This window comes from Barbatula barbatula (genome assembly GCF_947034865.1).
Source record: "Barbatula barbatula genome assembly, chromosome: 10".
NCBI classification, from domain to species: domain Eukaryota; kingdom Metazoa; phylum Chordata; class Actinopteri; order Cypriniformes; family Nemacheilidae; genus Barbatula; species Barbatula barbatula.
Genome location: NC_136773.1, coordinates 12,916,991 through 12,930,694, shown reverse-complemented (window position 1 = coordinate 12,930,694; position 13,704 = coordinate 12,916,991). Strand labels below are relative to the sequence as shown.

The 13,704-nt window shown below is 47.3% G+C and overlaps 1 protein-coding gene across 1 annotated transcript; it reads right to left on the bottom strand.

Moving 5' to 3' along the window:
- Positions 1-8,703: 8,703 nt before the first annotated feature.
- LOC306899596 (extracellular calcium-sensing receptor-like) lies at positions 8,704-12,136 on the bottom strand (the record flags this gene model as incomplete). Its single annotated transcript, XM_079465961.1, has 6 exons — positions 8,704-9,617; positions 9,777-9,900; positions 10,215-10,442; positions 10,548-11,303; positions 11,390-11,678; positions 11,928-12,136. The coding sequence occupies 6 exons, from the start codon at positions 12,134-12,136 to the stop codon at positions 8,704-8,706; spliced, it is 2,520 nt and encodes an 839-aa protein (XP_079322087.1).
- Positions 12,137-13,704: the final 1,568 nt, after the last annotated feature.

The following is a 13,704-nucleotide window of genomic DNA, read 5'->3' as shown; positions in this document are numbered from 1 at the left end:
ACCCAAGGTTGAAATAAAATGCAGCTACCAAATGTAGTATAGTTCCGACAGTGTATGGATTTTTATAGACATCATTATCATGACTGAATTGTTGTGAACATAGCCAATGACTTCTTAGGGGATGCCATGAGACAGACCAATGAGGAGTGAGAGGCGGTTTTCCTTGTAATAGGTTGTAAATTGTAAAAATCTAAATGATAAAAACTGCAGTTTAAGTATCAAATTGGTTGTCTTTGTGTTATTGAAAGTAGATTTTTCACACTTGTAAAACGTATGCATTTATGTTTACAGCATTTCTCTCCTTTACAAAAGTATTGTTCTTAGTAAATAAGATCCAGTATGAAAATTATACAATTTGCATATTAAAATATTGTTCTTTGTTTACTGAATTATGCAGCTTATTTACAAATTGTCTTTGTTTATTTGTGTAAAGCTGTGTGGGGTCAGCTGTGGCCTAGTGGTTAGAGCGATGGTCAGAAGGTTGCTGTTTCGAATTTCAGTGCCAGCAGGTCATGACTGAAGTGCCCTTGAGCAAGACACCCTGATCATGGGCCCCGTATAGGGAGAAAAGTTAGGACAATTCCAAGGGCCACTGACTGACAGGCGCCCCAACAAATAGGTAAACACTAATTAATTTTTTTACTATATTAAAAACTATATAAATCATCATCATTTAGTATATTTCAAATAATAAAATGATGATGTCTTTTATTTACTTATTTTGGCAATAAAAGTTAAATATCCCCAATTGACCAAAAAGTTAACATCCATATTGACCGACCACCCCCCTGTATCTGCATGAAATCATTTGGTCCTGCCTTAGCGCACTCATCAGTGACGGTGTTTAGTTGCAGAAAGTCGCGTCAGAAACAGAGACCACTATGTTGCGCAGTAAAAAATCTGGTTTTCAAAAAAGAAAAAGAAAGAAAATGGAGAGAGGAAAGGCAAAAGAAAGGGTGTCAATCTGTAACCCAGTTTTTCACCAAGAAAGGTGGGTAGCATTCAGTCTGTGAGTGGTATTAACCTGTTGTCCATAGTGAAATAAGGTAGCTAGCTGCAGGCTAGTGTCATAAACATGTAATCAGTGCAGGGAAACGTTTAGCAAGATATTCATATGAAATAATTGTCCATGGCCATCATAACAGACTTAACAACAGATGAGTCAGCAGCCCCCCAGTCTCCCCATAACTGCACCCCTGCCTGTCCCAGTGAAGAAGATGAGCAACATTGTGTTAATGACTTAACATCATTCCAGGGAGTCTGTGTGGGGTTCTCTATCTCTCTTGCTCTTTTTACCATAAAAAAAAAGAAAGTGGAACATTCATCAATGACAGAAATCAAACACAATTTTTTTTCTCACATAATGACCATTATGACATAAAAAATAACCTCTTGTCTGTATTAGATGCATTTAGAAAAAATGAGTAGCTCACCTCAACCTGCATATAAATTACAGACCATATTAAAATAATCCAGTTTGATGCGTTCATTTAGACAAAATTTTGGCAGTTAAATGACATCTATAGATACAGACCTTATTACTCCCATTATGAAGTCCAATTTATTTGAGAAGCTTGCACACACACACACACAAATCTATCATATCTAATGTATGTAATCAAGTGATGATAATGCAGAACTATAGGTAATTTGGGTCAATGTTCTGTAGTGTTAGTGTCATTTATTGGTATATATTTCCATTGTTCTTATTTGTACCATGTGAACTTCCCTTCCCTTTCTGTCGGTCTCTCGACGTTGTGTCGAAGCCGACAGATGGGGTTCGCCCTTGAGAACCAATCGTCTCTGACTATTTTGAAAAGGCCAATGAAATTGGCGAATGAAATTTGCATGCCGGGCTCCGCCCCCGGATATCCGGGTATAAAAGGGGAGCCGGCGTGCTCATTCATTCACCTTTTGTTCTTCGGAGCCTTCGCATCTGATGACATTCTTCGAATTGCCGATTTCTACGACGCGGTGCAGCGGAGATTCCCCTGGGCGTCCTGGCAGTTCCTGAGGTATTTTTCTAAAAGAGCAATTTCCTCAGCGTGGCATTGCCCGCTGATCTCTTGGGTGCAGTACACTCATCGAGGACGGGGACGGACACGGTGGTTGCCGCAAGTGTTCGGGGGTCCGATCACTGTGGCAGCCTCGTGGATTCGTCCTGCCCGCACGGCGCGCGGATGGCTATTCAGACGTTGCGTCACTGCGCGCGGATGGCTAGTCAGACGTTGCGTCACTGCGGGCGGACGGCTATTCAGACGTTGCGTCACGTTGGCTACGTTCTGTCAAGAGCAAGCCACCACCTCGTTTGCTTCCCGTTCTGTGACCGCAGCGGCTACGGCCCTGCCGTCAGCGGCGGCGAGCAGCGAGGGTGATGTGGGGATTATCGTGAGCGTTAATCCGTCAGCCGGTCGGCTCGCGGACCGCTCGCGCCCCGTCTCGCTTGTTTAGCAGGTCCCCAAGGATGGTCCTAAGCCATCTTATTCCTCAGCCACGCGCTCGGACACGAGCCGTGGAGATGAGGTGTCTCTTGCAACATCGGAGCGCGACCTGCTGGCATCAGACTCTGGCGATTCCCTGAAGCTCCCTCCCTCGGGAGGTCGAGCACAGGTGAGAGCAGACGTCAAGATGTCAGCCATGCTCGCTCGGACCGCCGTGAGCGTCGGGTTGCGGTGCAGCCCTGGTGCTCGCGGCTGGGTACTCGCACATTGGGCCCGGCTCAAGTGCCAAGTTTTACCGAGCTGCATAAGGAGTTCAGTAAGACCTGGAGCGTCCCTTTCGGCGCGCTTCCGTCTAGCTGACTCTATCGCCCTCTCTTCCCTCGGGGCGGGGAGGCAGCTAGGGACTATGTCAATGCACCCTGGGTGGAGCATGCAGTCGCGGGTATCCGCAGACGGCGGCCACCTGGGGGGCTTGACCTAGACTCACCGTCCAGGGCATGTAAGGTCTCAACATCTCTGGTGTTGAGGCTGGCAGTGCCGTGGACCAAGCTGCCTCCACTCTTACGCATGGCCTTCCTGCAGGCCAGGGCGCTAAAGAGAGCCCCACGGGGTAAGACCGACCCAAGTAGTGCCGCCGCCGACTGGCCCTCCGGGGACCGCGGTGGCAGCGCAGGCTGGGTCGGACGATGTCCACATCAGTGGCCCGGAAAGATGCCTCGGACCCAATCTTGCGCAGGGGGGCGATGTCGAGAAAGGCCACTTTCCCGACTCCCCTCTCGCAAGGTCGGCTGATTGGTGGCGCTGTCAAGGACTGCTCCAGCAGCCTTTTGACAGTGTAGAAACAGACCGGCCTGCTGTGACCCGGTCGCCTTTCGGCCGTCGAGGTCTCGCACGTGGTCTGCCCCCAGCAGCCCTGGCCTTCTCCAGCGTCGACTCCGGTTCTGGTGCCCCCGCAGGTGGCCCCCCGGAGGAGGACGTCAAGAGAAGGACCACCTAGAGAGATTGAACCATCGGGCCCGACCCAGCCTGGGTTGCTGGATGGTCGGACTGGGGCGGTCCCTGCCGCGTCCCAAACACCTTCTGGGCCCCTTCGGGGGCCTAGTGCCCGCCTTCTCACAAGGAGAGGTCTCTCTCTGGGTCCCACTTGCAGCCGCTCTCACCCTCTGAAAGATGGTGTTCGGCAACTCGACGTTGCGTCGTGGCGGCACGCAATGACGAGTATAAAGCAGCCCTCAGCACTCTCGCTTCGACGGTGCGTCGAGCTGCGCCATCGCCTGGCAGGTGATTTAGCGGAGCCGTTCCCCCTGGGGAGAACAGCACTGCTAGTCATTGAACCAACCCCCGCGGGTTGATGAAGTAGATCGCAGCCCCCCCTGTGAGGTCTCTGGGTGCTTGGTTAGCATTTCAAACCATCACGGTGGCTGGGAGTGTGGTCCGTCTCGGCATTCGATCCAGCTCGCCAGACCTCCGCCGGACTTCAGGCATCCTCTTACCTCAGCAGAGGCAGGGATGTTCCTGTGCTCCAGGCCGGGGCTGCCACCCCTCTGGCGAAGGCGATCGAACCGTCCCCTCGGCCGAGATGTCCGGTGGCTTCGACAGCCGCACTTCATCATCCCCAAAACCAGGGGTCGCTGCATACCTTGAGCAGCACCTTGCAAGGGTGCCGTTCGGGAGGCGCAGAAGCGCGTCCTGGTGTCTGTCAGACGCCAGGAGTGGTTCATGACAACTGACCGCATACTCTCATGTACAGTTCCCTCGGCACTGTCGAGGGGCTGGCATGTCAGTAAACGGGTCAGCCGGGAAAAAGAGAGCAGCTCTCCCTGGCGCGGAGCTCCCCCTTTTCCTGGTAGAGAACTCAACACTGTCTCCATGACGGCGCGCTCGCTCACGAGCACGCACAGTCAGTGCTGAGCTGCTTGAACTTTCAGGCAGCAGCCAGCGGTCCCCTGAAATCAGTTTCAGAGGCTCCTGGGCATGGTGTCCTCGGGGGTGGCCTGTCCCCCTCGGGTTGACGCACATGGGACCGCGACAGCACTGACTACAGAGATGAGTTCCCTGGAGAGCGTGGCGCACCGGCAGTAGGCGTATCGTCATTACACCTGCTGCCGTCGCATCCTAACCCCGAGCAGGTCTTGAGGCCGGTCGTGGAACGACAGACGCCTCCCTACGGGGTGCGGGTGCGGTGTGCAATGGGCGCGCAGTGTCGGGTCGCTGGACGGGCCCCCGCCTGCGTTGGCAGATCACTGCCTTCAAGTTGCTAGCTGTCCTGCTTGCACTGATGAGGCTCCGGCCTCTCGTGCAGAGCCAGCATACTGGCCCGGACAGCACGACCGGCGTAGCGTACTAAACCTCAGGGTGGCACTCGCTCGCTGCAGTCATCGCAACTCGCCCAAAACGCCTCCTCCCGTGGAGACAGCAGGTGGCAAAGCCCCTGCAGGTCACATGCCCACCGGGCGTCCTGAACCAGACAGCCAAGCGCTCTCTCGTCAGTTGACACCCCGTGGGAAGTGATGACTCCACCCCTGCGGGCTGGCCTGGGTGTGGTTTGGGCGGGCACAGGGGGACCTGTCGCCTCCCTGAACACCACCCAGTACCGCTGGGCATTCCTTGGACGAGGACCCCCTCGACACGGAGGCCCTAGCGCGCAGCCTCCAGTGGAGACAGCAGGTGGCAAAGCCCCTGCAGGTCACATGACCACCGGATGTCCTGAACCAGACAGCCAAGCGCTCTCTCGTCAGTTGACGCCTCGTGGGAAGTGACGACTCCACCCCTGGTGGAGACAGCAGGTGGCAAGGCCCCTGCAGGTCACACGCCACCGGGTGTCCTGAACCAGACAGCCAAGCGCTCTCTCGTCAGTTGACACCTCGTGCGAAGTGACGACTCCACCACTGCGGCCGGCTTGGGTGTGGTTTGGGCGGGCACAGGTGGACCTGTTGCCTCCCTGAACACCCCCCAGTGCCGCTGGGCACTCCCTGGTCGAGGCTCCCCCCTCGACACGGAGGCCCTAGCGCGCAGCTGGCCGCGGGACAAGCGGAACTACGCTTCCCCCCCAGTGAGCTTCATTGCGCAGGTCCTGTGCAAGGTCTGGGAAGGGAGTATCAAGTGCTGCTAGTTGCGCCTTACGGGCCCAACTACACTTGGTCCTCGGAGCTAATACTCCTGACGACAACTCCCCCTGGCCAAATCCCCTGGCGAAGGGCCTACTCGCAGGGGATGGACACGTTGTGGCGTTCGAGCCGGACCTCTGGGTCTGGCTCCTGGATGGGACGAGGAGTTCCTGGATGACCTACCCCCCTCAGTGGTGGAGACTGTCACTCAGGCAAGGGCCATGCCCACAAGGCTGGATGCCTTTAAGTGGCGCCCCTTCTCGTCCTGGTGCTCTTCTCGAGGAGAAGACCCGCGGAATTGCTCGCTCAGGAACGTGCTGTCCTATTGCAGGAGAGGCTGGGGAGTAATCTCCCCTTCCACATTGGAACGTGGGTACCCGCTGTCGCGGTTATCACGTACCAGTTGCTGGTGAGCCTCTGGGGCGGCATGACCTGATTATTAGGTTCCTCTAGGGCGCGAGGGGCTAAGGCCTCGTCCGCGCCCCGTACCCTCTTGGGACCTTAAGGTGGACCTTTGGGTCCCCTTTTTTCGGGCCCTGCCGAGAGCCCCTTCCTCGTTCTGCGAGGGGGGTTGGCTCTCCTGCTGGGGCTCGAGTCCATCCAGAGGGTGAGGCACCTGCAAGCATTCCGTGTCCACCGATTGCCAAATTTCAGGCCCGGTGACTCTCACGTGATCCTGAGACCCCGGCCGACTTACGTGCCCAAAGTTCCGCCGCCCCCCTTTGGGACTAGGTGGTGAACTTGCAGGCGCTCCCACACCGGGAGAAAGACCCAACCTGTACGTGGGGGTCCAGTAAGCGCATTGCGCCTCTACTCGAACCACACTGAGGGCTTCAAGGCCCTGAGCAGCTCTTGTCTGTTATGGAGGTCAGCAACGGGAGTGCTGTATCCGAGGAGAGTTGTAGCGCTGGGTCGCACACGCCGTCACTACGGCGTGCCGATCCTAGCCCGTGCCCATTTGAGTGACGGTACACTCCGCTCGGGGTGTGACCTCCTCGTGGGCATCGGCTTAGTGCGCCTCTCTGGCAGACATCTGTAGAGCTGCGGGTTGGGCTACGCTATACCTCGCAGAGGCTTACAACCTCCGTGGGGAGTCGGCAGCTCGAGTCTTGCCAGCAGGTGAGACCAGCAGTCGTGGGGCGTACGCCTGCGCATAGCGCCATTCCCCTTCTGAGGTGGACCAGTGCGCTATGGGCTGCCTCCCTTCTTTCCCCAAGGGTGAAGAATAGGCAGTCCGTCCATCCATCAATAGCACTCAGGGCGGCGGGCTTGGCGGAGCAGCCCTGCCGCCTATGGCCGGGTATCAAGCTGAGTTATTACATATAGCTCTAACCGGACCTAGTGCCCCACACGTAATAACCCCCCACTAGGGTGGTTCCGTCTGAGATGTCGTCATGAGATGGTTCCCCGCGTGGCAACCCATGACCTCCCCAGGTGGACATCCACCTTGCGGCATTCCGCACATACCTCCCATGAGTTCTCCCCTATTTGGTGAGACCATGTTGGTGTCTCCACTGTATTCCCCCCTAGGGTGGGAAGTGGTCTCCGTAGCGCACGTCCTCATTGAAGGAACAGCGCTTACCCAGTAGCCCTACGACTGGGTGGCCCTCGCCAATGGGGCCGTCTGAGTTGGCAGAGGGCAGGGGCTACTCATCTTTGCCAAAAGCTCTGGGAGCCCCTGCCTGCCCACTGGAAGGTTACAAATTTCGCGATAGCGCTCACGTGTGGCTCGCCCAGGCCGGTCAACGTCGCTTCGCTAGAGATTGTGACGCGGCTAGTGCCGTGGCGTTTTCCATAGGAACCCCATCTGTCGGCTTCGACACAACGTCGAGAGACCGACAGAAAGGGAACGTCCCGGTTACGTATGTAACCTCTGTTCCCTGATGGAGGGAACAAGACGTTGTGTCCTTCTTGCCACGACAATAGCCGTCCGCTGCAGCAGTCACGAGATGCTCTCAGGCTCCTCAGCACAAAAGGTGAATGAATGAGCACGCCGGCTCCCCTTTTATACCCGGATATCCGGGGGCGGAGCCCGGCATGCAAATTTCATTCGCCAATTTCATTGGCCTTTTCAAAATAGTCAGAGACGATTGGTTCTCAAGGGCGAACCCCATCTGTCGGCTTCGACACAACGTCTTGTTCCCTCCATCAGGGAACAGAGGTTACATACGTAACCGGGACGTTTTCATTTGATATCACTTGTACTGTTAGTTTTGTTATGACCATATTCCAAACCTAAAAAACCTATTGATTCAGTGATCACTTGATCTGTTTTGTACCACTATAATAACCCTGATGTGGAAATTCCATTTTACACGTCAACTTTATTTTGTTGTTGGCATATATGTGCAGTTAAGTTAAAAAATCAGCTGTTTTCATTGTTTTGAGATAATGATGTTAATTTATTTTGATTAAAAAGTTAATATATATTTAGTTTTTTTTCTTTTTTTTAAATCTGTCAATATTTGTACTATAAAAATACATTGAGAATGGAAATTTTTATGGTGGCTTTTAATCTTGCATCAAATAGTGAACTGCATACTGTATGTAGACTTGCATTTACAAATCACCAGCAGTAAATATTTAGCTAGGACTAGTACTGCACTACAAGAATCAAGACCGTTGCAAACCTTTGATTAGAGTTATTTAAAGCTTTTGATTGGACAGTTAGGTCCTAGAGATGTGGTGCCAACAGCTGCACCGAGGGGGCCCAATTCGATCTTTTTGTCATGGGGCCCAAAGTTCCTGGCGGCGCCCCTGCAATCTTGTAAAATAGTTTGCTGTACTAAATCCTTACCACAGTGCAGATCCGGACTCAACACTCGCTTAATGTATATTATTAGTGTGTGTGTGTGTGTGTATGCGTGTATAATATGTTAATTATGGCAAAAGTCTTAAGCAAAAATGTATTATTTAAACATACTAAATTATGCTTATTTGAACAGGTAAAAATATTTATTTGAAGATTAGGTTTGTGGGTAGGTTGAGGGTTAGGGGTAGAATATAAATATTTATTATATCCCCTATCCCTTACAGTATAAAATTATGTTTTTGGAAAGTCTCCATAATGTTTAAAAACAAACATGTGTGTTAAGTTGTGTATTTTTCTTATTAAACAAGAAAACAATACACAGTCCTCAAGTTTAGTTTATTTCTCAGTTGGATTTAATTTGTGTTTTCCCCATCATATGTTGTTTTGTGTTTTGTTCAGGCTTAAACAGGATGATGTAACATTTAGGTGCAAATATACAGAATAATAATCCAAAGCTTGATGAAAAAATAGCAAAGATCTCCACAGCTACAGTTAATTTTCCAGGAGAACTGACATAAGATGGAATAAATGTGATCCACACAGCACAGAATATGAGCATACTGAATGTGATGAATTTAGCTTCATTGAAGTTATCAGGTAGCGTCCGAGCCAGAAAAGCCAGAATGAAGCACATGAGAGCCAGTAAACCAACATAACCCAGCACAGCAGAAAAACCTATCATTGATCCCAGACTGCACTCAAGAATGATTGTCTCTTTGTAATATTTCATATTTTTATAGGGAAAAGGAGGAGATATTGTTAGCCAAAGCACACAGATAAGAACCTGTATAAGTGTAAAGGCAAGAACACTGAGTCTCTGTTGTGGAGGCCCAAACCATTTCATGACATTACTTCCTGGAAGTGTGGCCTTGAAGGCCATTAACACAACTATTGTTTTCCCCAGAACACAAGAGATACAGAGGACAAAAGTGATCCCAAACGCTGTGTGACGTAACATACAGGACCACTCAGTGGGACGACCAATGAAAGTAAGTGAACAGAGAAAACACAGAGTCAATGAGAAGAGCAGCAGGAAGCTCAGCTCTGAGTTGTTGGCTTTTACTATGGGGGTATCCTTCTTACTGTAAAACAGAACTGTGACCAGTACAGTTATTCCTACTCCAAACAGTGAGAAAAAGACCAGCACTATACCCATAACTTCTGTGAATGACAGAAACTCTACAGTCTTTAAAACACATTTATTTCTCTCAGCATTAGACCAGAATTCCCCTGGACACTGCATGCAGTTATTTGAATCTGGAAAGAAAGTTGTGATCACTAGTTTTAGACAAAAAATAAAATAAAATTAATCATAAACTCCTTTAATAAAAAACTGCACCCTGAACAATAGAAAGAGAACACAAAATGAGCAGCTAGCAAATTTGCTTTGAATCTTTGATTTGGGCTGAAGTTTACCTGTCTCATTACTGATTTCTCCATCCGCACATGGAATACAGTCATAACAGCAGACAGGTCTTCCTTTCTGTACAGCCTTCCTAGTACCTGGAGGACAACTCTCACTGCACACAGACCTTGGCTTCTACATGCAAACATATAGGATAGTTTTATAAAATCAAGAGTTAACAATCTTCAGAGCAATATTAACCCTATAGGTTATGTCATGTTATTAATGTTACAAAAACAAGCAGGAATATTGTGTATGCTCACAATAATATCACCCTGTTGCTCAAAACCATCAGTTATGGGTTCTACTTTTTGAAACATTCATTAAAACATTTTTGTAATTAACTTGAGGGTTAAAGTTATTTTTTTACAATCTTTTCATTAATTTGAGACATTTCATTCACTCAACTCCTTCAGAAACTATAGGATAACCAATTCAATGTCATTTACCTCCAACTGTCCTTCAGCCCAGATGATGTTTTCAGTGTTAAGCACAAAGCGCTGGTCAGGTGGTAGTGAGGCATCATAGTAACCGACTGCTTTAAACTGAACTGATCCATCAGAGTCCTGCTGCCAGTTCACAACTTCATACTGGGCTACTACACCACCAGTGCTGTCAAACCAGACACGATCTCCAAACTTAACAGTGAAATTTATCTTTTTCAGAGCCTCAACAACCTAGTGAAAATAAAGAATTTTAATGAGACATTTTGCCACTATTAGACTATAAAATAAATGAAAATTCTAGATATAAATATGGCAAAAGTTAGAGAATTGTTTTACCTGCTGTGGTTGTATCGTCAGGCCTTTCTCACAACCTTCATTTTCTTTGCACTTGAGCAGACTGTGTAGTGCATGTGCCACAGCATAAACTGCTTTGTAGACATTACTAGCATATCTTTGTTCAGGCACATCATCATTGTAATTTTTAAAAACAAGAAGATCCTGATATTTACTGCAATTGAATGCATACTGAGAAGAGTTCTCATCTTTTTGTGAGCATGGAAAAGCTGTGTCCCAGAATGCTTTAGTAACATAATCTGAAAACCCTTCAATGTCAACTTTTTTTACTGAAAATCCCAATGACCCTCCAAGCACACGAAAGCTTTTTGGAGTGATCAGTTTCTTTGCAGTTATCCATGCCTCCACGCCAATCATTTGGAGGCCTGTAATGTTTTCGATATTTAGTTGCTCAAGTAAATTGTTCATTTCAAAGCCGGTAAGAAATGCAACAATCACTTTAGCAGTGCTTTGTTTTATTATATTTACCACTTTTTTGAGTTTTTCAGGTTGTGTTCGATAGAATTTCTCAGTGTACTCTACACAAATCCCCTCCTCCTGTGCTGTTTTCAGAAATATGGCCATTCCGTAGTTTCCATAGTCATTGTCACTGTTTACAGATCCAACCCAAGACCAGCCGAAGTGTTTGACTATATATGCAAGTGCTCTGCTCTGATGATAATCACTAGCAATAGTTCTGAAGAATGATGGGTATTCTTTCCTATTACTGAGACACTCACATGTAGCTGAGTGGCTTATCTGAAGAAAGAAAAAGTATAAGAAATGTCAAAAGAGTGGTTAGTCTGGAAATTGTGTCAATTATTGTGTTAGTTATTGCCTCTTACCACAGGTATTTTAAAAGGTCCTGTGGTTCTGGACAGAATCACTGTGGCAGAAGACTCTGTTTCTCCTATGATAGCCTGTATAGGAGTCTGTCCACTGCATCTTTGACCTGCTGCAATTTCCTGATTATTCATTAATGCCATAATTGCACTTACAGAAGACATTCTTGAAGCACAGCTATCATAGATTTTGTAGCCAATAGAAACATTTGGGAGTAAAGTTCCATTCCTGTTAATCTCCTCAATAGCAAATGTCATCATCTGAGCAATACGAAAATCCCTTAGATTCATACTGTAAATTCAGACAATAACTAATTAGCTACATTGCAACAACATACAACAAAACAGGTAAAAATATTACAGAGTAAGGGATATTTAAATATACTTTAACAGTTTCACATAAAATGTATACAACATCATATTTCATGTTTTAAATTTTGTTGTGTGTAAATTAATGTCATATTTTTATAGCTATATTTTTTATTAAGTAGCCTACATTTTCTGCCTTAATGTTACTAAAATTGTTGCCAAAATAACAAACCTGGAGCATTCCATAACTTGAGGTGTTTGTGTAAAATCAGTTGAAGACAATGTTTCTACACTGTGAATTGAAAAAAGTCCTCCAATAGTTATGTCTCCATCCATGGACAGAAGCGGGTATTTAGGGTCTCCCATCTTTTGGCAAAGTGTGTTTTCTGCCTTTGCATAAAGGTGATGGAAAAAAAGGAATGTATAAAGAAAAACAGGCATCCCAAAGATTGAGAGCAACATCCAAATGCTTTTGAGCTGATACAGTATTTGCACTTTTATACATATAATTAATATGAACGAATCATTGTAAGCATAGCCAATGACCTCAAAGGGCAGGGCATGAGCCAAAAATGGAGTCATGTTATTTGAATAATCTGATGTCACATATAATCAAAGTGTCAAATACAGTGCTCACACATTACTCATGTAGTTTGGACACCTAAAAATGTAATCAACCTGTGCTATTGTTTATAATCATTGCAGAGTTTACTCAAATTACTTAATTTCTCTTCGATTTAAATATTATGTTAAAAGGAGTATGGATCTTCATCACAGCAGAATTGAACAGAAGAAGTGCTCGTCAAAGCAGTGTGTTGATTCTTCTGGTTACGCTTATTTCAATTGGCTTCAATCGCCTATTTGACTAAATGCCTCTTATATTGAGTGTCCGCAGAATTAAATTCAGATTGTTTAATTTCATTACATGTCTTTTAGGCAGTTTTCATGCATTCAGATATTTTAAGGACTGAAATAAAAAAAGCATGTAAGCATTAGTGATGCGCGAATGGCGGTAACGGTTAGGTGGGTCGGGTAATAAAAAAAATACAAAAAATAAATACACACATGGTGGCGTTAGAGAGGGGTCCATAAAGCTGAAATGGAGGCGAAACAGATCTGTGAGAAAATTCAAAAGGGAGTATTAAAAACAAAGGGAAAGGAAAGAAAGAAAAGTCCTGTGTGGGAGCGTTTGTGCGAAGGGGTTTTAACAAGGATGAATCAAGTGCTGAGTTATATGCAACAACTGTGAGGCACTGCATGTATATGGAAGCCACAAGACTTGTACCTCGAATATGTTACAGCATGTGTGTGCTAAATCAAAAGGCCAGTCAAGTCAGACAAAAACCTTAAATTCTTATGTTCGTTGGGACAACAAAAAAATACCACTGGAAGTTAAATCTAGTCTCGTGGATGCATGAGTGGACCTGTGCTGCCTAGATATACGGCCCTTCGATGTGGTCTCTGGCAAAGGATTCCTCCAAAAGGCCCAAACACTAATAAATATCGATGCAGAGTATGGTGCAGTTGTCGCTGATGCTATCATACCCAAACTGTTTGTGACAGGACAAAGCAAAAGGCTACCGCTTGTAATGGAAAACTTTCAGAGGCCATCCAAAACATTTTGGAATACAGTGGGATTGCTGTTACCACAGATATATGGACAGACACATTAAACAAGAGGGCATATACTGTTCTTACATGTCACTATATCGACGAAAGGTAGCATCTGGAAGGTCGCATTGCTGCACTTCGGACCTACCACTGCGTTCCATGCTCCACACGCGCTGAACAGGCTGAGAGGAATGCAAAGGCATCAAAGATGTGCTGGAAATTATTGATAAGTCCAAATGCCCGTGGCATTTCTGATTAGAACAGGTGCTGTTGCAAGTTTAGCGCAAACTGTCATTAGAGAATGTGACGTTCGAGGGAACAGTAAAGTTGACATGATGGAATCTATATTAAAACAGTATAGTAAGATCAGACAGCTCTTGGAAGAAAAAGACCAGCTG